General features: G+C 46.2%; 1 protein-coding gene across 21 annotated transcripts in view; it reads left to right on the top strand.

Moving 5' to 3' along the window:
* NLRC5 (NLR family CARD domain containing 5) overlaps nt 1-24075 on the top strand; it is an 88259-nt gene that overhangs the window by 27154 nt on the left and 37030 nt on the right. For 19 of the 21 annotated variants that reach the window (XR_006285101.1, XM_037877411.2, XM_037877413.2 and 16 more), the window contains 15 exons: nt 3577-3660; nt 3754-3837; nt 6399-6488; nt 7511-7561; nt 9419-9487; nt 13771-13854; nt 15461-15544; nt 16090-16179; nt 16960-17025; nt 18344-18415; nt 19918-20001; nt 22435-22518; nt 23184-23273; nt 23409-23456; nt 23932-24003. Coding sequence is in view for 20 of the 21 variants with exons in the window: in XM_037877411.2 (XP_037733339.1) it covers nt 3577-3660; nt 3754-3837; nt 6399-6488; nt 7511-7561; nt 9419-9487; nt 13771-13854; nt 15461-15544; nt 16090-16179; nt 16960-17025; nt 18344-18415; nt 19918-20001; nt 22435-22518; nt 23184-23273; nt 23409-23456; nt 23932-24003 (1152 nt within the window). In the remaining variant the exon portion in view is untranslated. The remainder of the gene's footprint in view (nt 1-3576; nt 3661-3753; nt 3838-6398; nt 6489-7510; nt 7562-9418; nt 9488-13770; nt 13855-15460; nt 15545-16089; nt 16180-16959; nt 17026-18343; nt 18416-19917; nt 20002-22434; nt 22519-23183; nt 23274-23408; nt 23457-23931; nt 24004-24075) is intronic. The other 2 variants (XM_027832758.3, XM_043525995.1) reach the window with 1 other exon arrangement.

The raw sequence follows: 24075 nt of genomic DNA, 5'->3' as shown, positions 1-24075 counted from the left end.
CTAGGTTTTTGCTCAGAAAACACCTTTCAGCTCAGTAATTGTCCACAGCAGGACTTGACATGCAAACACAGATTGAGTAAAGGATGGATACAGCTATAGTCTTTTCCCAGTGTGCTAACAGGCAACCTGAACTGCTGGAAAATAGAAAGAGACGTTAAAGGTGGTCTGTCTGAGATAAGTCTTTGGTGTCACCAGGAGGACTCCGAGATTGCTGGCCCAGGAACTGTCTTCTCTCTTCCAGGTGTCTTCAGCTTTTGAGAAATGATGTGCTGAAGGACACCAGTCGTTTTATCCTATTTCTGCTGGCTGGTCCAACTTGGTTCCTCTTTTTGGAGGTTCTGGCATGCTGACTTCTTCTGAAGATTCAAAATATCCAACCAAAAGGAGAGTCATTCTCTCTTACCATCCCATCAGGGAACAAGGCATCAGCTTTTGAGTTCTTGCAACTAAGACTGGGATTTTCCTGTCTCATTGTGTAATACATCTTGTCACACCAGCTAGTGTAAGACACGTTAGGCCATAACTGTTGGTACAACCATCTTGGGACACACCTTGAACACTGGCTGGCCTGCTCTGGTCAGCAGCTTATCTCCACAAGACCCTTTCTGTGGACCCCTTTATGGTGCGTCCCTTGGCCAATTTTGCAATTAATGCTTGTTTAATTTGCAGTTTTTCCATCAACATCAAGCTAGCTGCTGAAATGTCCAGTTTAAAGTTCATATAATTTATATAAAGTCTCTTTGTAATCTTTGGTGCTCTTTAAACATGTTTTAACAGTCCATTATACAATACAAAGTCCCTTCAAGAACTGTTGTTCTCCAGAAGGCCGGAACAGCTGTATAAATATTCCATGCCTCTTCTCCTTGTTTTAACAACCACAGTAGGACCTTGGTATGCATGACTGAGCTGAACAGTTGTGATTATTCCACTCTGCGGCCAAGTGTCCTTATATACACACTGTGTGGTTTCAGTGCCTCTTCAGCACTACCTTGATAGCATAAGCATGCTTAATTGCAAACATTAGCCTTACTCCTTCACTTGATCACGTAAAGTAAAAGAAATCAGTGTGAATGCAACCTCGTTCTTTCCTGACAGGATTGCACAGCGGGCAAACCCGGGCACTAAAGTTTACAATAAGTAATACAGTTGACTTCCATTTTACACATTTTAATTATTCCATCAAGTTCCCCATTTTTTATGACTGGGCTCTCAGCAACATCTCCTGCAGCTTCTTCCGCAGTCACTTTCTTCAGGAACCCTTCTAGTAACTCTGTCATTCTTTCCCCTACCTCCCTGAGCTGAGGTCTGGGCTACCATCTGAATCAGAGGGGAGAAACTACATGCTAGGCAGATTTTATTTCAAGTTTATTTAGACTTAATAAAGTAGAACCCCAGCAAGGGAATTTGGTTTTTACCTTTTGGACTGTGTGAAGTTCTCGAGGGGCCCTGTGAGAGGGGAAACTGAGGCAAGGCACTGCAGAGCCATGCTTTGCCTGCAAGGAGTGCTACATTTGCATTCTGGTAGCACCTGGATCAGGGCCCCATTGTGCAAGGCACTGTACAAACACAGAACAAAGAGCTAGCCCTTGCCGCAAAGAGTGTACGTGAGAGGACGAGGGCCTGGACGAGAGTTTTAGCTGAGTGGATGGAGAGGAAGGATGGGATCTTAGAGATGTCATGCAGGAAGAAGTGGTGAGATTTAGGCTATGTCTGCACTACCACTTATGTTGCCACAACTTATGTTGCTCAGGGGTGTGACTATTCCACCCCCGCAAGCGACTTAAGTCACGCTGGCATAAGCGTAGTGTGCATAGTGTTGGCGGGAGAACTTCTCCCGCCAATGTAGCTTCCGCCGCTCGCGGGGCTGGTTTTTCTAACTCGATGGAGCTTTCTCCCATCGGCATAGAGCGTCTTCACCACACGCGCTGCAGCGGTGCAGGGGAACCAGCATCGGTGGTGCATGACTCCTCCATGTGGGGAGGCTGTGAGCCCCCGGACGGTGGCCCCGCCCTGAGGCCCGCCCTTGCTCAGCCTCCTCCCCTGGAAGCTCCGCCCAGGCTCCGTCCCCGGCCCTGCGAGGCCCCCCCCTCCGCCATTTGTGCCTCTTCGCCCCATCCGCGAGGACCCCCTGCCTGCCGCTTGTGCTGCTTTGCTGCCTCCCTCAGGCCCCCACAACCCACCTGCCGGTCAGCCAGCTGAGCCAGCTGCCGGCCACTCACCCGCCCATTGCCCGTCGGCCAGCCAGCTGCTCGCACATGCCTCTTCACCTCCACCCATGCGGGCGGAGTGGGGACAGGACGAGGCAGGGCCTGGAAGAAAGAGGACGAGCGGGACCAGGGCCTCGGGGCAGAGCGCGGGTGGGGCCACAGCCAGGGCGCCCAGCCTTTCGGCGGCAGCGTGTGCCAAAGGTGGCAGGCAGGCTGATTGGGGCAACTTAGCCTCCCCTGGCGTCTTACACCCGCCGCCTGTGTGTACCCGAGCGCTGTAAGTGTAGACAGGCCCTTCGAGATGGCTGGCCTGAAGGCCGAGGGAGAGGGCCAAGTAGAAGACCATGCGTGGGTTACGGGGAAGGCTGCGATTCTCTCACAGATTCCATGGCTTTCCACAACCTCCGTGGCTTCCGCAGCGGCTGGTGTGGCTGACTGCACAGGCACCGCATGGCCAGCCGCACCGGCTGCTGTTGGCGCAACCCAGGGCCAGCTGCTCGGCAGGTCCCTAGGGCCAGCCACACTGGCCTCTCCTCGGGAGGCCCCGGGCAGCTGGCTCTGGGGATTGTGTGAGCAGCTGCCGGTGCGGCTGGCTCCAGGGAGTGCTCAAGCAGCGGTCCTGGGGCGCCCTGGGGACCGCCCGAGCAACAGCAGTCCCGAGGTGGCTGGAGCAGCATCCCCAGAGGTGCCTGGAAGCTGTCTGGAGAGTGATTCCCCAGGGAACAGCAGCCGGGGGCAGTCAACCCTCAGCACTGAAGGGGGGCCCCCCGGAGCAGCAGCTCCCCAGAAATAGAGATTTAATCAGGGGTATTTTTGGTAAAAGTCATGGATAGGTCACGGGCCATGAATCTTTATTTATTGCCAGTGACCTGTCCATGACTTTTACCAAAAATACCTGTGACTAAATCTTAGCCTTAGTTATGGGGCTGAGTGACACTGAGGGGGCTGTTCATGGTGCTGGAGAAAGAAGGGAGTGGACAGGGTTTAGGGTGGGAAAGATGAAGAGCTCCATTTTGGCTCTGTGGAGCTTTTGTTTGGAAGCAGTTTGGGATGTATTTTCCTCTCTACTTCCTGCAGCTTTCCCCTGCATGTTAAGAGACTGAAAAGCAGGGAAATTGAATGGACTCAAATTCCTGCAAGCTGCGATGGATGCACAGCAAAGTGATGGTGCTGGAGCCCAGTTCTGCCCTTTGTCCCCAGGGGCATAACTTCCATTGACTGAGAGCAGAATCAGGCCACATGCCCCTGCATCTTCCTCCTGGTCACATGTTGGACGTGGAACCCAGGGACATCCCAGACACTGTTTCTGCCACGAGTCTGGCGGATTTGTATTGATCCGACATTTTCGATCTGCTTTGTGTTTTTTCAGATTAACTGGTGGTAGCATCACTGCCCTGGGGCTAACTGGCCTGGCACAAGTCTTTCCAAACTGCCTTCAGCTTGAAGAAATAAAGTAAGTGACCCGCGTTATTGGGGGCGAGCGATGCTTTTAAAATCAGCTGAGAATTATTTGTGGGGGATATTAACCAGGCAAACTGATTTGCAGCTTGCAAGACAATCGACTGAGGGACCAAGACATGGGGAAGATGATTGAAATGCTTTCCAGAGTGGAAAAGTTAAAGATGATTGAGTAAGTAAGAGATTTAATGACTTAAGCCCATTGCAAATATCATCTCTGAAGAAGCAAATCATCCCGTCAAAGGGTCAAGTAGTTTAGGGTCAACATGAGGTCAGGAAGTAATGTCGGCAGTCCCTGGGGTCAGTCAGGGGCACAAATTTTTCACAGGGAGGTGGGCAGTCCAACTTGCAGCCCTTGGGCTGGCCTGTGGGATGATTTTGTCCAGCCCCCAACTGTGTCTGCCCCCACTTGTAGCAGACCTGCTCTGCAAAATGGTGTTCTCTGCACAGTGGGACTTCACCATTACAATACGTGTGAGGTCACGCCGCATGGAGCACGCCATTTTGTAGAGCACATATTCCTGGGTGTGGCCTGCGGAGGTGCCCCAAACTAGCCTCTGGCCCACAGCACTGAAAAGATTGGACCACAGATCCTCAAATTCCACCCAAATACCACTACATCATGGAGCCCAATGACTTCAATTAAAGCAAAGCATTTTAGTTCTCAGGAGACTAAACTGTTGTGTGCCACTGGGGAACAGGAAAGGCCGAGACACAGTCAATGCCTGAGGCCCCTTCCATTAACCATTAGAACAAGCTACCAAAGGAAACAGTGAATTCAAGAGGAGTTTTGAAGTCTCTAGATCAAAACTGGTTGCCTTCCTAGAAGAGCTGCTTTAGCCAAACACAAGCTACTGGGCTCAGAATGGGAGTAACATGATGAAATTTGATGGGAATAATCTGATAGTCCCTCCTGGTTTTAATATCTAGGAAGCTATGTACAGTTAGATTTCATTAAAAAAGAAAATAATCCCCAGCCTCAAGGTTTTACTAAACCTAATATGAATAAAAATGTTTTCTTGGGATGTACTTGTGTATGCAAGTATGGTGAGGGGGAAGAAGGATCGGAGTCAAACATGCCTCTGCCAGGCTGGAAAGTGGAAACCCTGACACAACAGCATTGGCCTCATAATGCACAAGAGCCTTCAGTGAAACAAGTTTTCAACTGAAAAAAGAAGAGAGTGAAAGTTACCAAAAAGACCAAGCTAATTTTAGGGCCTGTTCCTTCAAACTCTTACACATGTGCATAACTTTACTCGTGAGCAATTCCACTGATGTCCGTTGGAGTCAATTTATGCCCATGCAAAAGTGTTTGCAGGATCAGGGTCTTATGTTCTAAGTTGAGTGAAGTCCAAAACTTAAATAAGCAGCATAAATAAAGTAAATGATATTTTTAAAAAATCCTTTGAGTTTTACTAGTAACAGGTTAGATTTTTTTAAGCATAAGATTTTTATCTTGACTGTATTCCTTTAAAGTGCTGTACTTACATCTGTTATTTTGCTGCAGCAGACTATGAAAAATGTACTGTATGTATTAAATATTTTATCATAAATTCCTATGATATTGCAGCTGTATCACCTACATTATTAATAAGTGTTTTGTTTAGCAGAAAATGGTGCATAACTATTTTATTATCCTATAGATCTATCAAGTGTCCCTGATTCTGAACTCAGGGGCAGCAGTTGCATTTGAAAGGGTCCATAAAATAGAATTGAATTGCTGTCACGGTGCCTTCCCCATTCTGAACTCTAGGGTACAGATGTGGGGACCTGCATGAAAAACCCCCTAAGCTTATTTTTACCAGCTTAGGTTAAAACTTCTCCGAGGTACAAACTATTTTACCTTTTTCTGTTGGACTTTATTGCTACCACCACCAAGCGTCTAACAAATATATAACAGGGAAAGAGCCCGCTTGGAAACATCTTTCCCCCCAAAAATCCTCTCAAACCCTACACCCCCTTTCCTGGGGAAGGCTTGATAAAAATCCTCACCAATTTGCATAGGTGAACACAGACCCAAACCCTTGGATCTTAAGAACAATGAAAAAGCAATCAGGTTCTTAAAAGAAGAATTTTAATTGAAGAAAAAGTAAAAGAATCACCTCTGTAAAATCAGGAGGGTAAATACTTTACAGGGTAATCAGATTCAAAACATAGAGAATCCCTCTAGGCAAAACCTTAAGTTACAAAAAGACACACAAACAGGAATATAAATTCCATTCAGCACAACTTATTTTATCAGCCATTTAAACAAAACAGAATCTAATGCATATCTAACTAGATTGCTTATTAACCCTTTACAGGAGTTCTGACCTGCATTCCTGCTCTGGTCCTGGCAAAGGCAACACACAGACAGAGAGAGCCTTTGTTTCTCCTCACCTCCCCCCCCAGCTTTGAAAGTATCTTGTCTCCTCATTGGTCATTTTGGTCAGGTGCCAGCGAGGTTATCCTAGCTTCTTAACCCTTTACAGGTGAAAAGGTTTTTCCTCTGGCCAGGAGGGATTTAAAGGTGTTTACCCTTCCCTTTATATTTATGACAATTGCGAACAGACAGAAATGTCTGTTGGCTGAAAACAAACAGTATAGTTTAAATGGTCAACAAATCCATTAGATGTGCGTGTGTGCATGTGTGTGTGTGTTTGTGTTGAGAAGCAGTGATTGTGTATTAAATAAAAGAGACTTACTATCAAATACAAGCAGCTGATATTATGATGCTCTGACTATTATCCACAGTTTAAGCCATAATGATATTTCGGTGAAGTCTGTTCTTACTTTGGCGAAGGGAGCCACTACTTGTCCAAATGTTACTGAACTACATATAAGGTACTGGTAATATATGCTATGGAAATATACACTTTATTTCTCTAACTGTTGACTTTAAAAATTGACTTCTCTTTTCAGTAGAATTGCTCCTTAATAAAGATTGGTGCAAATTGAGTTCCAGTCTCTCCTCTTATTGACAAGTTGAAACATGGAGTTTGATTCAGTTACATTATACAATATGGAATTATTAAGGCATTGATTTTTACATGTTCATTTCACACATTGATTTTTCAATGTAAAATGTATATGTAACATAATTTAAACTCTGTTTTTAAAACATGCAATATCTACACGGTGAGATGCCTTGTCTGTGCAAATGAGTCATAAACCAGCGAAAATCACTGGAAAAGCAACACTTTGCATTGCTGTGCACTTGATATGTCTTTGAACAATGGTTTTGATATTATCACATGTCCAAGATATTGGGTAAAGTGGAGACTTAAATTACAGATCTGACAACTAGTTCACATCCACGTGTAAACTCCAGGAGCCAGATGAATCCCTAGTATAGCTCTAATGAAGTCATGTTGGACACGGTTAGCTTTTTTCCAAGTTTCTCCGCGCAATACACGTGAGACTGAATCACTGCTGACCCTTCTTATAACTTGTCTTGCAGAAAACATTTGTGTTATTCTGCTCCATGCCACAGCTGGACAAAGGGCCAAATCGCTGCCGTAAATTGTGGCATTTTGGATCAATCAGTGGAATGATCTCCTATTTTCATGAGAGATGTATCTAGAGAAGGGGAACCCCAAGAAGCAGTCTGCCTAAGCTTCCGGCCAGCCTTGCTGAGACCAGTGATTCTTTTGATTAACATCCACTGCAGTATTCCCTTTTGCTTCATAAGCTTAAGAGCTCTGAGAGCAGCACGTTTCTAAGGCTTGATTCAGCCCCACTGAATTGAATGGGAGCTTTGCCGTCCATTTCAAGGAGAGCAGACCCAGGCCCCTATTGAGCATTGCTGCATAAGAAGTTTAATCCTTTAGCATTTAACCTAATAGTGTGTTGTATTTTGCTTGCAGGAAGGACACCATCATGATATATTTTTCTGGCCAGTCCAGAAAAGTCCCAAGGTGAGAAATTGATCTTGGAGTTGTGAGTATTTAAGGGAATTCTGATTCAAATAATAGTCATTTCTACCATGGACACTGGTGACTGCTGGCTCCAGAAATGGCAGGAGCGGATTTACCATTAAACAAACCGTGCGGTGGCACGGGGCCCCCAGTGACAGGGGGGCCCCAAAATGCAGAACAAATATCATAGAATCATAGAATATCAGGGTTGGAAGGGACCTCAGGAGGTCATCTAGTCCAATCCCCTGCTCAAAGCAGGACCAATCCCCAACTAATATCTGACAACCTGCCCCCGAGTCCCGGCCAGCGGTGCAGCAGGGCTCAGGCAGGCAGGCTGCCTGCATGCCATGGCTGGTGGCCCCACACCACTCCTGGAAGTGGCTGGCTGCTGGCACGTCTCTGCGTGCCCCTGGTGGAGGAGATCCGCTGTCCCCTTCCTCACAAGGGGCGTGCAGAGACATGCCAGCAGCCAGCCACTTCCGGGAGTGGTGTGGGGCCCGTCCTCTCTGCCTCCCTCCCTCTGCACCGCTTCACTCCCAGAAGTGGCCAGCATGTTCCTGTGGCCCCTGGGGGAGTGTCTCTGCACGCTGCCCCCGCCCCGAGCACCGACTCTGCAACTCCCATTGGCCGGAAACTGTGCTTTGGGAGCTGCCCCGCCCAAGGTAAGCACCACCCCCCTTACCCCTCTCCCGCATCCCAACCCCCTGCCCCAGCCCAGACCCTGCACCCCACACCCAAACTTCCTCCCAGAGCCCGCCCCCCATACCCCTCCTGCACCCCAACCGTCTGCACCAATCAAGGTACCTCACTTTATTTTCATTTTCTTCCCATTACTTATAGGAGGAGGATGAAGAAAAAAAGAATGAAAAATGGGGGAGAGATCAAAGAGAATGTTCTTTTTCTTGGCTGGGTCCCGAGGGGGGGGACTGAAAATGAAGTTGTGCACAGGGCCCCACTACCTCTAAATCCACCACTGAGAAATGGGACATAATTCCCCTGCACCCCGTGCAGTCATTTACACCTGTGAAAAGGGAATGTAAAACTGTTAATCCAGAATGGTAGCATTTTGCATGGGAGTAAATGACAGTAGAGGTTGCAAGGCAATTCTGAATCCCGGCCATGTTGATTTTTTCTTTAGGGGGTGGGGGCATAAATAGGGTGCAACACGTCTTGCACCTTGCTTGGTTGCCTCTTTTCATGCCTCTGCGTATGCGTGGGGACAGCATGGATTTAGCCCTAGGTCAGTAAATACCAAGCGAAATACGAGTCCTTGTTTTTCTCTTAGAGGATCAGTCTGAAAATGCCCCAGCCGGAAAGCACCTTTCATCACATGCTGTGCTCTGTAGTTGAACGTTTTCATTTGCAACGAGCAATCCTTAGCCTCCTAACTCCCATGCAGCCGCACTACGGCAACGCTGGGCCAGAGAACTGAATCCTGGAAAGAGACTCAAGCTACATCTACACTGCAGCTGGGGTAGACATACGTGCATTAGCTTTGATCGGTCTAGCATGCTAAAAATAGCAATGTGGGTGGTGGGAGGCATGGGCTAAGTATAAGCCTATCTGAGACTCTAGGTATGCACTCAGAACGGCTAACCCGTCCTGCTGCCCATGCCACTGCAGCCACACTGCTTTTAGCACACTAACTCGATCAACGCTAGCGCAAGTTCGCCTACCCAAGCTGGGAATTACACCCCCTGCTGCAGTGTAAATGCACTGTCAGTGACTTCTTCCAACAAAGCTTTATTCCTTCCCTGTGCATACTGTATCCCACAGTGTAGCTGGAAAATATTCTCAACAGCGCAAATGTCTCATGATGGAGTTTCAAAGGCCGGTAAATATTTTGTTTCTTTGCAGATCACCAAATCTGAGGAGAAGGGAACATAAAAAGGAAAATGCTACTCAAATAAGAAATATGAAGTTACGGTAAAAGAAATATATTTAAAAAGTCTATGGGTGAATAGAGATCTTCCTGTGACAGGTTGCACAGATGGGCAAAGTAACAGCCACCTTAGTCCTTAAAGGCAGAGGATATTACTATTGAAGAATGGTTTGAAATAGGGCTGGATAAATGGTTAGGAATTAAAAGTATCCCAGCCTGTCCAAATGAGGGCCCCAGCAGACATGGTTTGACAATGTTCCATTGTGACATCACATGTTGTCGTGGGAAAGTTTGCATCACAATGTCACCATGCCGTGACACCAGCCCAGCAGAGCCTGCACTTGTGGCAGGAAAGGGCTGTGTGCACTGGGAAGCCACCGACTTTCTTCCCCTCGCCTCCACGTGATGATGGGCGATGGACTCTCAGAGCACTGTGGTCATCATGGCTGGCATGAAAAGATAAAGAGGAGAATGGATGGCATGTGTAAAGAAGGTAGCCTGGGGATTATATCTGCCCTTTCTCACAATACAAGAACAAGGGGACGTTCCATGAAATTGAATGCAGCAAATTTTAACCTGATGAAAAGAAAAACTCTTTAACACAGCATACAGTTAGCCTGTGGAATTCCCTGCCACTATCTATAACCGAGGGGACAAGAGCTTAGCAGGAGTAAAAATGGATTGGATAGTTATAAGGATAATGAGAGCATCCAGATTTACAACAGTAAGGATTTTTTTAAACAAGCTTTGCGCAGGGGAGAAAAACCCTCCTGCATCAGAGCAAAAGCCACCTTCTAACTGCAGGGGTTATGAAGAAAATTTCCCTAGGAGTTGGCTATTGCATAAAGACCTACTTCACAGTTTCTCGCTACTTTCTCTGTAGGAGCTGGTGCTGGCCACTATCAGAGACAGGGTACCACATTAGGTGGACCATGGGTCTGACCTGCCATGTTCATTCCTATTAAATCCAGCATGTTTCACCAGCACTAAATTCAGGGGGCAGCAGTGTTACAAAAATGACACTGATTGGCCAGCAGATGGCAAGCTCGACCTGGATCAGGAAGCCAAAACTGGAGTCCATGACAGTAACAGACAGCACTTTATTCCAAAAAGAAAAGGAGTACTTGTGGCACCTTAGAGACTAACCAATTTATTTGAGCATAAGCTTTCGTGAGCTACAGCTCACTTCATCGGATGCATCCGATGAAGTGAGCTGTAGCTCACGAAAGCTTATGCTCAAATAAATTGGTTAGTCTCTGAGGTGCCACTAGTCCTCCTTTTCTTTTTGCGAATACAGACTAATACGGCTGTTACTCTGAAACCTGTCACTTTATTCCAAGTGTCTTTGCTGGTTCCCTAGCACAGTTGTGTCACAGCACCACCCTCCTGCAAGTTAGACGGCTGGAAGTGAGTGTATCTGTGAATCTGGACTCCTGAGTTCTATCACCTGCTTGGCAATTAACTCCCTGAGTGACTTTGGCAAAATCATTTACTTCCCTGTGCCTCTTTTTCCCCATTTGTAAACTGGGGATGATAAATCATAGCGGTGGGTGTGAGACAACGATATAATAACATTTTGCTCTCCTGTAGCACTTTGCCTTTAAAGATTCCCAAGTACTTTACAGAAGGATTATGACCACTTTATAGGGAGAAAAACAACTGATCTCCTTTCTCCCAGTCCTGTACCCCATCCACTGAGCCCCTCTGCCTGACTATTCCAAATGTGAATTCCCTCTGGGTCGAGAAAGGGCTAATTCCTAGAAGGGCCCATTGGGAGTTGAAATCAGTTCCCTGTTCAGTTTGCTATTCTTGTCATTTAATCCAATCTTTCTGTTCTTAGAAATGTATTTAAATGTCCACGGGTTGATTGAGGCCCTCAGCTGAAAGATTGCACACAAGTCATATTAATGATGATGAGTCTGACCTCCTTTGTAAAACACTTTGAGATCTATGGATGAAAAGTGCTTGGTATTCTAATTGTTATTAAACATTAAATGCAGGGGGATTTATTGTTTTATTATTCTTTAAGAACAATTGGAGATAGAGCTGGGTAAGTGGTTCAAATACAAAAATCCCAGCCTACCTAAACCAATGACCCCAAGTTATTGTGAGTGAGCTCAGCAGACATGGGTTTACAGTGTTCTGTTGTGATGTCACGTTGTCGTGGGGAAGTTTGTATCACGATGTCATCGTGCCATGACACTAGCTCAGCAGACCTGCACTTGTGGCAGGAGAGGGTTAGGCGCGCACTGGGAAGCAGCCAGCCCGCTTCCCCTCACCTCCATATGGCGACGTGAGATGGACTCGCAGAGCATTAGGGTCACTGTGGCTGGTGTTGGATGATAAAGATACACAGAATAATAGACGGCATAGAGAATGTAGCTCAGGCACTTGTGATCACCCTCTCGTATTACAAGGACAAGGGGATAGTCAGTGAAGTTGAAAGAGAGAAAATTTAAAACTGATGAAAGGAAGTACTTTTTCTCAAAACTTACACATAGCCTTCTGCTCTGTGCCTCAGTTTCCCCATTTGTAAAATGGGAAGGATAATGATTACCCACATCACAGGGGGAATTGTGTGACTTTGTTATATAATAGTAGTTTGAACTCACGTAGCATTTTTCCTGTAAGGATCTCAAAGACTTGTACAAAAGTATTCTCATTATGTAGAGGAACTGAGGCACAGAGAGGTCAAGTGACTTGCCCATGCTCACATAACTGTCAGAGGCAGAGCTAAGAATAAAACTCAACTCCCCTGACTCACAAGCCAGTAGCCGATCCCTCTGCCTGTTTATATTCATTCAAAAGGGGGAATTCTCGATGGATCTAGAGAGGGATGGATGCTATAAGTGCCTGTTGACAGTTGATATCAGTCCCTTGTTCTGTCTCTACTCAGCTCATTTAATCTCATCTTCCTGTTCATAGAAATATGTCTGAGTTTCCATGGGTTAACTGAGATCCTCAGAGAACAGGTTCCACACAAAGGCAAAGCAGCCATCGTATTAATCATTACATTCAGAGGGATTGTTTGTTGTTTTATTATTCTTTTAGACCGATTAGAAATGGAGGTGGGTGACTGATTAAAATATAAAAATCCCAGGCTGTCCAAACCAATCGCCCCCAGTTACTGTGAGCTGGGCTCACCTGATGTGGTTTTACAACGGTCCATTGTGCTGTCATGTTGTCACGGGGAAGTTTGTATCACAATGTTGTCATGCCATGCACTTGCCCAGCAGACCCTTCACTTGTGTCAGGAGAGGGCTGTGAGCACTGGGAAGCAGCCAGCCTGCTTCCCCTCACCTCCATGGGATGGTGGGCGTTGGAATCACAGAATCGGCTGGTATCAGGTGATAAAGATACACACGGTAATAAATAGTATAGAGAAGACATATCGGGGCACTTTGTCTATTCAATCCTATCTAGGGTCTTATCACTCATCACCGTAATATCTGAGTGTTGCTATCAGTCACTCTTTCTCATCATCGGTATTATTATAATTAAGTATTTATATTCTGGTAGCCCCCCAAAACCCCAGTTAGGATCAGGGCCCCATGTGCTGGGCACCATAAACCTCCCTAGAAGAGACTATCCCTGCCAAGAAGGAATCACAGTCTAGGGACCTAAACTGCTGCTGCGTCTGCTGAAAACAAAGATTATGTTCCAAAAACCATTTTGTTTTGATCAAAGAATCTAATTTGAGTTTTTCTACTGCTCCCTCCCTCTCAACGTGGCTTTTAAAGTAAACAGCTACCTCCTCTTTCCAAGGCCTCCTGCCTGGGATTCAGAAAGAGAAGTCACTTTTCTCCTAATATGGGAACACAGGCACGGAGAATGAAGTTGAAATGAAGCAAATTTAAACCGCATAAAAGCGAAGGCCTTTTCTCACAACCTACAGTTAGTGTTGCTCTGTGCCTCAGTTTCCCCCACTCGTAAAATGGGAATGATAATGCTTCCCTTCCTTGTAGGGAGGATGGTGAAACTTTGCTATGCAATAAAATTTTGCACTCTCATAGCACTTGTCAACGAAGGCTCTCAGAGCTCCTTACAAAGTCTTATCCTCATTTTACAACTAGAGAAACTGAGGCACAAGAGGAGTGAAGTGGCTTGCCCGAGGTCACCCAGACCCATCACTGGCAGAGCCGGGAACAGAATCCAGATCTGATGACTCCCAGTCTGCTCCCCCATCCACTGGCTCTCTCTGCATTTATCCCAGATGTGAATTCTCCCTAAATCTCGAGAGGGATGCGAGAACTGTCAGCACTCTGATATCACTTCCTGCTCTGTCTGTCTCTTCGCCGCTCATTTACTCTAATCTTCCTCTCCGTAGATTACAGGACTGCAGCCTCAATTCACAACATGCAGTGGAGATTGCTGCTCTTCTCAGGGACTGCGCCCACTTCTTGGAAGTGGAGTAAGTACATCAGGAAAGATCCTGTTTCTTTCTAAGGGTCCCTTCTCATGTTGATCTTGCAGCAGGTGGGATGGGAGAGGGAGACATCATGTCAAATCACCAGCCTAGTCTGTGTTCCTCACCCGAGGGGGGGAAGGCTCACCACGCTGAGCTGAGTTTAGGCATGCTGGGATTTTCGAAGAGATTCAGTGGGAGTTGGGTGCCTAAACCCCAGCTTCTGGCTCTGCGGGAATGTAACCAGAGACACCTATTTTAAAATAGCATTGTTGGCCACGCTCTGCTGGGGAGGCAAATGCATGTGCCCCCGGGGAACAGTGCTGCTCTGGAGTAGCTCTGGAAGGCATTTATAGAGTCAGAGAAGGATCCATTGTGATGGTCTGCTCTGACCACCTGTATAACATAGGCCATAGGATGTCCCTGCCTTAATTCCTGTTTGAACTAGAGCACGTCTGTTAGATGCTTGAGGAGACGCATGTCCCGGGACTCTTGGGCACAGAGGGCAGATATTCCTGTTGCACTGCCCTTATGCCCCTCCAAGGCCATCCACCCCTGCTAGATGGTCTGGAGAGGTAGGGCCATGGCCGCACTCTTTGCCCTCCCCCATTGCGGGGACTAGCAGCTACTGCCCCCGTCCCCCCTTTTTTTTTTGCACAGGCAGGGTCTCGCTGTACAGATTTCATTGTAACCTGCTTGCAATAGGAAATTCAGGGAAATCTAATGTCTCTGGCAAGGTGATTCTCCAGCCCAGCTCAGCACCACAGATTTAGATTCGCCCCCAATCCCAGCTCTCCCATTGACTGGCTGGGATAAGGGTTAGAGGGTCTTTCTTACCCTGTGTTTTCCCCCTCCCATCAGGACTGCAGTCACCCGTTGACGTGGTTCTTCTGTGGTTCGCATTCCCTCCCCAAATGCTTTAATGTAGGGTTCTTGTTGGGGCTGGAGCACACACGGAAGCAATGTGAAGCAGAGAGTGGACTCACTGAGGGGAGAGCTTCCCCCCTGAGGTCGCTTCATGTAGGAACTAGAGCAGGGAGAACGTTTTTGTCCGAAACAATTTTGGGGGGTGGGGGGGAATGCAGGTTCGGAAACAGTGGAATATTTTGAGAATTCGTGTGGTTTTTGCCAAATTGTTTTGGTTAAAAAAAACAAACCTACAATTAAAAAAAAATCAAAACATTTTGTTTCAAAGTTTTCAAAACAAAACATTTTGAGTTCTTGGTTTGAAATGACTTGGTGTTTCAAAATGTCCTTTACTTTTATTTAAAAAAAAAACAATCAAAATGGTTGAAATGAAATGTTTCCTTGGACCCAACCAGAACCGTTTTTTGAACTTTTCAATTTTCTGAAAATTAAAAAAAAAAAAAAAAAAAAGTTTTGGTTCGACCTGAAACCATTTTGTTTTAGGTTTTTGTTTTCGGAATTGCCAGTAAACTGAAAGATCCATTTGCACAGTTCTACTGGGGCCAAGCAGGGGAGTTAGGTGCAGGAGAGGAAAGAAGGCCAAGAAAGAAAAGCAACAAGAGGAGGAGCGTGGAGTAGGAGGATGAGATTCTGGTGTCATTTACACTGTTCAAAATGAACCTCTTTAATGGGAAAAATCCCTCAGTTTATCAGGTAACCAACTCGGTGATGAAGGCTGCAGAGAGCTGGTGGAGAGTCTCCCCGAAGTACATATTTCCGAACGGTTGAAGTAAGTATTGCCTTACACCCCCCGAATTACCCTGTGATGAAGTTGATGGCTGTTGTACATAGAAGCTGACACCCTTCCTGGCCCTCTCATAGGAGTATGGGTGGAATACTGAGTCAGGAGGAAGCCAATCAAGCCTCTCTTGGGGCTTGTCTACACTTGCAAGTTTTGTCACCAAAACTTGCAAGAGACATACCCCCAAAACTTGTGAGACGTACCCCCATACAGAGGAGCAGCCAAAGGCCCAGGAACCTCTGAAATCTTAGGTAGCTCACATGCTTCTAACATTGCATTCAGAAGCGGAGTCTCATCCTTTCAGAATATAGAAGTTCAGCATCAAATGCCTTGTCCCCAAGAATACTGGGTCCAGCTGTTTTCATCCCGACCACTTAAAAAAATTAAATGTTAGAATGTGCATGGTGTTCCCCCCACCCAGCAGTGAGAGCAATGTTCATCATGTCCCTCTAATGACATCCTTCGTGGTCTGTTATTGCACACACGCTTTTCAGTCGGTAATCCTTTGCTTGTCTGGTTGTTTTCTTTCTCAGTGTCAGTAACAACCAGATATCTGTGGACGGTGTTTGCTGTCTGTTGAATGCCGTGAACACCTGCTTGAATGTGGTGGAGTTTGAAGCCAGGTATGCAAAGTCAGATCCGGAAATTGTGCTCAGCTGATCTGTCTCATCTGTCTAACCTGTCTCATCTAAAGGCACTTGTATAGCCCCCTTTAGCCTATCTAGTTTATCTGGCGGTACTTATATGACCCTTCGGAGCACAGTATCTGAGTGCTTCACAATCTGTATTTATCCTTACAAGCACTGAAAATATGTGGCAGGGAATATTCTTGTATTGGCAGGACGTGGACTAAATGACCATCCACTTCGAATTTCTGTAGTGCTGTGTATTCCTTCATAGCTAAAAGCGGTACCATTTAGCAGGAATAACCCTGCAGAATCAACAGCGGTTTTCAGGGTAAACTCCCATAACCCTTAGCAGAGAATCAGATACAGTAATCAGATTTCAGAGAGTCCGCATAAAACCCCTTTTTTGCCTCTTATACTATCAGTACCAGGGGATTTTAGACTAAACCCTGACTAAAATTCCCTACTGTAGACAAGACTCTGTGTTGTTAAGTGTAGTAACTTCAACAGGACCGTTTCCTTGATAGTGTTCCTGAACTACTCAATTGATATTGCATAATTAGACTCAAGTATAGTCATGTGAGATAGCTGGTTGTCTTGGGTAATATTTGAATTGACCTTGGAACTGCTGTCTTGGGTAATGTTTTAATTGACCTTTGAAGTGATGACTAAGTGATTTTGAGAAAACCCACAATATTATCAAGAGTAAATAAAATATAACTTAGTGACAGTCAGTGAACTGATTGTGACATTGTTTGTCATCTCTTTCTTCCACAGCCTTCATCATCAGACTGCAATCCTGAAGTTTATAGGAGATAAAGAATTTCCTTCTACCCTTTCCAGGTACATCACATGGAAACAGACCCTTTGTTCTGTGTATCAGTCCGTGCTGATCACAAGTCAGAGCATGGCTGAAATGTTAATCCCCCCTGATCTGTTCCTTAAATGGTCCTGTTATTTACATGTTGGAATGAATCCAAACATATGATTTAGTTGATCATTAGGGTGCACTGTGTACCCTGACAGTGTCTCCCCTCTGCTGCCCAACTCACTGTAAATCTTGGTGCTTTCTCTTAGCATCCTACCCAGTTTACTTGCTCTCGCTCTCTTTCCCCACACCCTGATTATAATGTCTTACATCTCGACAGCACTTTTCATCCCACAGGACCCCAAGCATAGCAGACTATGCTAAGATAAAAAGTCATCAATGTAGCAATTGTTTAACACCACACAGCTGTGCTACACAACAGAAGGGCAGGTCGAATAGTTACAAAACCAGATTCACAGCTATGTTCACATAGAATGGCCCCAAGTTCAGCTTACTGTAAATTCTAGGCTCATCATATGCATAACTCACAAGTCAAGCTGGTCAGAAAATGAGGTTTATGGTCTCAGAAAGTTTGGGCAAAAAAAAATTCAAAATATTTTGATTCTGAAATACTGCCATTTGCCTCATGAGAGTTGTAGTTCGGGTGCCTTATGCTCCTGTTCTCTATAAGTTGGACTTCCTGGTTGGACTACATCTCCCATGATGCACCAGGGTCTCCCCTTCTTAGTGAGGGGAGACAAGTGCATCATGGCAGTTGCCCATGTTGCATCATGGGAGATACAGTCCAACTGGAGAGCCCAGCTCCTAGAGAAAAATGGGAACAAAAGATACCTGAACTGCAACTCCCATGATGCACCACAGTGGCATTTTAGAATCAAAATATTTCAGTTTTGGGGTGTTCTGTTTTTGACCCCAAAATGGAAATTTCTCCGTGCAAGACCGACATTTTTCACAAAAATCTTTGTTCAGTCAAAACCCATATTTCTGCCCAAAACCAGTTTGGATGGAAAAATTTCAAACAGCCCTTCTCACAAGTATTTGGTTAACCACTGGAAGGAAGAATAGGCTAGTGCTAGACAAGTGCAGGGAAATGAGCTGGTCAGAGACAAGCTCTTTGAGGTAGATCATGGTGGCAAATCCATGGTGGCGTTACAAACAAGGGAAAGGAATGTATATTTCCCATAATTTGTCCTGCTTTTTGCGCTGGCTTCTTGTGGAGGTGAGTGCTCCCTGTGGACTGGTTACCTACGTACGACTCCTGGAGTTCTTCTCTTCACCTTGTCTTTTCAGAGAACAGTTCACGTTCAGATCTGATCATGTGTATTGTTACAGGGATACCTCTCGTAGTGGAGACCAGTCAGGTGGAGGTGAGAGCCAGAAGTCTGTGGTCTCAAGGAAAATAAGGTAGCTTGATGCTTTTCATGGGCGTTCAGAAATCTTTGGTGTCTGCAGCTGAGAAAACTATTTCTGATGCAAGTTCAAATGGTGAATAGCATTGACGAGGCTGTTGAAAGGAAGAGTCACGTCTCATCGTTTATCGTTATTATCTTGGTGTGGGGGTAAAGTCTAGGATGCACTGCAGTGGCGGCTCTGTGATCAGTGCTTGTGCAGTCCTGCCAGAGCCCACTTTGATGTCTAGTTATGAGATCTCATTCACCAAACCAGCCTGTGGTTAGTATTTCAACCAGCGGGTCAGAGGTGGGAACTTGCTTTGCTGAGCTGGTCAGTTACTCTTGTTCTGGGACATGCATTGCAAGAAGATCCTGGACTCAAACCCAAGTCTGGATTTAATCCAGACTATATAAACCTGTATAAGTCAGCGTGTGTTCATATCTCTTGCAGGATGTCAAGAGGAAGGATGAGCATCTGAATATAGGTCTCAAGTAGCACTCATGATAGCTGGGTTCAAATCCCTGCCCTGCCACAGACTCCCTGTGTGACCTTGGACAAGTCACTTAGTTTTTCTGTGCCTTGGTTCCTGAGGGGGCCATTTAGGGATCTGGGCCAAAAATTGGGGATTGGTCCTGCTTTGAGCAGGGGGTTGGACTAGATGACCTCCTGAGGTCCCTTCCAACCCTGATATTTTATGATCTGTTTGAGGAGGCTAATCATCCTTTATTTATCTCACCCTTTGTCTGTTTAAACGTAAAGCTCCTTGGGACAGTGAGGATCTCTCACCATGTGTATGCACTGCGATGAGAACAATGGGGTTCACAGGGGCAGTTTCAGTGAGGACCTCCATGTGCTATTGTAATACAAATAAATAGTGATAAAGAAGAGCCAGCCTCATCTCTTAGCAAATGATAACGCTCAGTGTCCATATAGCGCTTTTACCCATAACTTTCATCCATGTATTATCCCCATTTTACAGATGGAGAAACGGAGGCACAAAACAGTGATGTGACTTGGTCAAGGTCACGCAGCTCAGAATAGCACCTCAGTCACCTGGCCCCCTGCCATATCCACTGGTCAGGGCTGGGCTGCTATGCAGGGTTGTATTCAGAGGGCTGAGTTGGAATTCAGTGTGGCTGTTGCTGATTTACCTTAATGTTTCCCAAGCAGAGCTCATTTTAAATCTGATTATGAAAGTCTCTTGTAGAACAACTCGCTCTTTCAGTCACATGCAGTTTAACCCTCTGGGTTATGGCAACATTGCCAACTCTTATGATTTTATCATTAGTTTCATGGGTTTCTTAAAACCCCCAGCTCCTGGAGGTATGAAAAAGTACATTTCTAATCCTCATATTTACAGAGAAAAGCTGGAAAATGTGACCTGAGTATAAACAAAAGGCTCAAACACCAGAAGGCAATGAAAAGAACCTAAAAATTATTATTTTTTAAAATCTCATGATTTTTAAGCCTATCTCACGATTTGGGGTGCGGTGGGGGGTTGCTTTCTTTCTTAGGCTGACAGACAGTGGTTTCCCCCCCAGCGATCTGGACAAGTTGTGCACTGTGTTGAAGAAATGTAGCAGCGTATCAGAGCTCGAGTGAGTCTTCTTATTTTTTAGTGCTCAATTGTATTTTTGCGATTTATTGTTTATAATAAATATTTTTAAACGGTGGGCCTTATTTATAGGCCCCGGTTAGTTGTTCAGAGATTCATAATTTTAAGGCCAGAAGAGTGGTGGTCTGCTCTAACCTCCTGCACAACACAGGGGCAGAGAACTTTCCCCAGTAAGCTCTGCATCAAGCCCATTCACGTGTGTTTGAGCTGGAACGTTTCTATTAGAAAGACATCCAGTCTTGATTGAAACACGTGGCGTGATGGAGAATCCACCACATGCCTGGAGCAGATTGTTCCGTTGGTTCATTTGCATGCAGGCAAAATGTGCCTCTCTTTTGCACATTCACGATAGGGTGTGGTGCTCACGTATAGATCGTCAACACGGCTTACCTAGGATTTTCAGCATGAAAACACAGATCTCTACCGTGTGAACAAAAGGGGTCATTCCATTTCCTAGCAGCGGGAGGTGGTTCTTGTTTTTGTGGTTGTAGACTTGCACAGATGTAGGATTTCAGAGGTTCCTAGAGTTTACAGCCAGAAAGCACTGTTCTGATAATTTAACATGACCTCCTGTATAACACAGGCGAGAGATTTCACCCAGCGGTTCTTGCATTGAACCCAACAATGGGTGGTCAGACTATCTTTTAGTGACCGCTTTCCGGAAGCATTCAAGCAATCAAGTTGCTTGGTCAAAAGCATGTACAAAGCCAGTTTGAATCCGGTGTGCTTCCGTGCTGGTCTTGGAAGTGGAGCGTTTTATCTGATAATGGGGCAGTGCTCGATGCAACTTTCCCCAGGCCTCTTGCCAGAGCCCCGAGGAATGAGTCAAGTGAGCATTGGTATGAAGCCTGCATATTTCCAGGGAAATGGCTGTCCGTACCACAGAGACTCCTTTAATTATGTTGCCTGAGGGACAGTGCCTGCATCAGAGGCAGTACGTTGTAATGGAGATTTCAACCCCCTCTGCTAGGCCAAATTCAGCATAGCAACACATTTAAACGGCTTTCCTGGTAGGCGAGAAGATGGGACCTGATGCCTTGCTATTGTTTAATGAAATACATATTTCCATGGATGGCCTGGAGACTGAAGTCTTCTGTGTACTCACAGAACAGGTATAAGGTTAATGGCAGCCTTTCAACCTTCCCAGCTAACTGCCCTGCCAATGTGCCTCCTGCCTGGCCCAGGAAAGGGGCAAGTGGGGAGTTTATTCTCCAGTAGTGTGGCAGAACTTTTTTTTTTTCGTCCAAAAAGTCATTTTGTCAACCCTGAAATGCTTTGTGGAAATGCGTCTGTTTGGAGGGAAATTCAGGCCCAGGATGGAGTTGTTTTCTGGTGGCGGGGGGAAGAGAACAAGAGAGATCTAGAATAGCCTGCTGGTTAGGGCACTTGGCTGGGACATGGGAGAGCCAGGTTTGCAAGCCTGTTCCAACATGGGCCTTCCATACCCTAGGCAAGTGCCTTAACTGCCAAGCTGTTCTGGGATGAGTCTCGCTCGCTCTTTTTTTTTTTGGTCAACATTTCGAAAGGTCTCATTGTTCTTCAGCATCGTAACGAAAACTGATCTTGAAACCTCAACATATGTTTTGCAAAACAGAAAAGTTGCATTGTCTGGGACTCGTTCATGGACTCATGCCGTGTCTGGGATTCATGCATTGTCAGGGATTCATGCATTGTCTGGGACTCATTCATGGACTCATGCAGTGTCTGGGATTCATGCATTGTCTGGGACTCATTCATGGACTCATGCAGTGTCTGGGATTCATGCATTGTCTGGGACTCATTCATGGACTCATGCATTGTCTGGGACCTTGGTTCCTCTGCTGAACTGGTAACACGAGGGCCAGTTTGAGATCCTCCTGATGGATGTGGCCGTCTGACCTCTGGGGATGAGAAGCACCAGCTCATTCCAGAGGCTACTGAACAGGCATCAGATGATGAGGCAGTTCTGAGCACGATTCTCCTCTCGCTCACCCAGGCGTAACTCGGTTGACTTCAGTGGCCTTACTCCAGTCAGTGGGAGGAAACTTGACTGGATTCGCGTTAGACTTGCAATGCTCCGGATCCCGTCAGTGGCCTTGCGCCCCCTCAGTTTTAGGCCTGAGGCCGGGGCTACGCTACAAAATAGGGCTGACTTAAGTCACTGTGTGTCAACTTATTTGACAAAAAAGGCAAGGAGGAGACTGGATGAGCTAGCTGCTGCTTTGATTTGCATCCGAGGATGCCAGTGTTCTGCCCTTTGGGGACTGACATTAAGGGAACAGACCATTAATATTATAGAATCAGAGAATCACAGGACTGGAGGGGAGCTCGAGAGATCATCTAGCTCAGTCCGCTGCACTCATGGCAGGACTAAGTATTATCTAGACCATATTATTTTCTTCTTAATGAAAAAGAAATATCTTCCTTTAAATCCTAGTTTGTCAAATAACTCTCTGGGAGACCAGGGAGTCGGGAAGCTGGTTGGACTCCTTCCGGAGCTGAAGGCAGTGAGTTTCCTAAAGTAAGCGATCACTCGTCATTATGTAGCTTGTTTGAAATATTTGGCCTAATTCCCATCCTTGACTTACCCTGTGGCTAGTTGTTTAAATCTGTGCAAAATAGGTGTAAAATGCCACCAAACTGGAATTTTCCACTCACACACAAGGGGAGAGGCACGTTTGACACCTAATTTGTGTAACACTTGCTTGGACTGAGTTACATTTGCATAGATAGAAATGTGGACAGGCGGTGCGAAGTGGCAGAGCGTCAGGCCCTTAGGGTATGCCTACACTGCAGCTGCGAGCGTGTTTTTTAGCTCATCTCTACACACACACGCTAGCTTGAATGTGCTAAAAATAGCAATGCAGCCAGGGGTAGCGTGGGTGATGGCTTGTGGTAGCTGTCCGAGTATATAGCCAGTGGTCCAGCTGGGCTTGTACTCAAGTGGCTAGCCTGAGCTGCCTCCTGTGTGCTATCCCTGGCCACAGCTCGGTTTTTCTTGTCTGTCTAGAAAGTGTCTGTCTTCGCAAGCTGGGAAGCACGCTCCCGGCTGCAGTGAGACTGCAAGTTCCTCAGATCAAGGACCATTTCTGTTGTATCTTATGGCACTGTATAAATCATTAATGATAACGAGGATGGGGATTTAATCCTTTGAAAATAATGGTTTTATTCCATCTCTTCCTCTAGGCTGAGTGGCAATCAGATATCCTTGAGTGCTGTGTTTGGCTTAGCTCAGTGCTTATCGACACTGGAACACATTAAATCAATAGACATCAGGTACGTTCGGGGCTCTTGTTGCTGTGTTTTCCCATCAGTGATGCTACTTGAGACACGTGACCTTGGTTTGCAGTGCATGAAACGTGAGCATGCCTCTCCTGACTACGTGTTCATGGTGTTCTCTTTTGGTTACAGCCTGGGAAACGTTCAGTCAGTCCATTTAATCTTCTGGGAAAGTGTCAGGTAAAGATCCTGTCCTCCTGTCTGTCTAAGCATATCCTGTGTGCCATCCCCATAGTATCTAGATGTCCATGTTGCAATAGGGTGGTTTCCACGGGGTGTCAAAATCAGGGGTCCTTTTGGCTCTGAATGCTGGCTGGGAATACTGGAGGCAGGGAGCAGCTGGGTGGTGTGGATGGGGGTGGGCAGCCGGAAGTGTGCGGGGTGGGGTGGCAGGGTCCCCAGTGGGTGATAGGGATGGGAGTTCACTTCCTCCTGGGCAGCCACCTGACCAAAGGCTAAAGGTGCTGGATGGATGTAAGGCATCCTAGAGGTCGGAGGGGTGGGGTGGCATGAGTCTTCGCTCCTGTGCACAGTGGGCCAGGGGAGGCTGGTGCGTGAGGCCACTGCACTGAGGCACGGAGCATCAGCTACCCATAGACAACACAGCATTTCGCACTCGGTGCAGTAGACATGGTATCAAAACCTCTGTCCCCAGGAACAGCCGTACCAGATCTGCAGGAAAGTTCCCGGCTCATCCACAACAGTTAGAGAACGACCATTGCTTTCGGTATGGCACCTTTCCATTCTGGCTCCTTTTCCTATTTAGAAATGTCAGAAGAGCCATGCGTGGGTCACGATC

Source organism: Chelonia mydas, chromosome 12 (genome assembly GCF_015237465.2).
Source record: "Chelonia mydas isolate rCheMyd1 chromosome 12, rCheMyd1.pri.v2, whole genome shotgun sequence".
NCBI classification, from domain to species: Eukaryota; Metazoa; Chordata; order Testudines; family Cheloniidae; genus Chelonia; species Chelonia mydas.
This window is presented reverse-complemented; position numbering and strand designations above follow the sequence as displayed.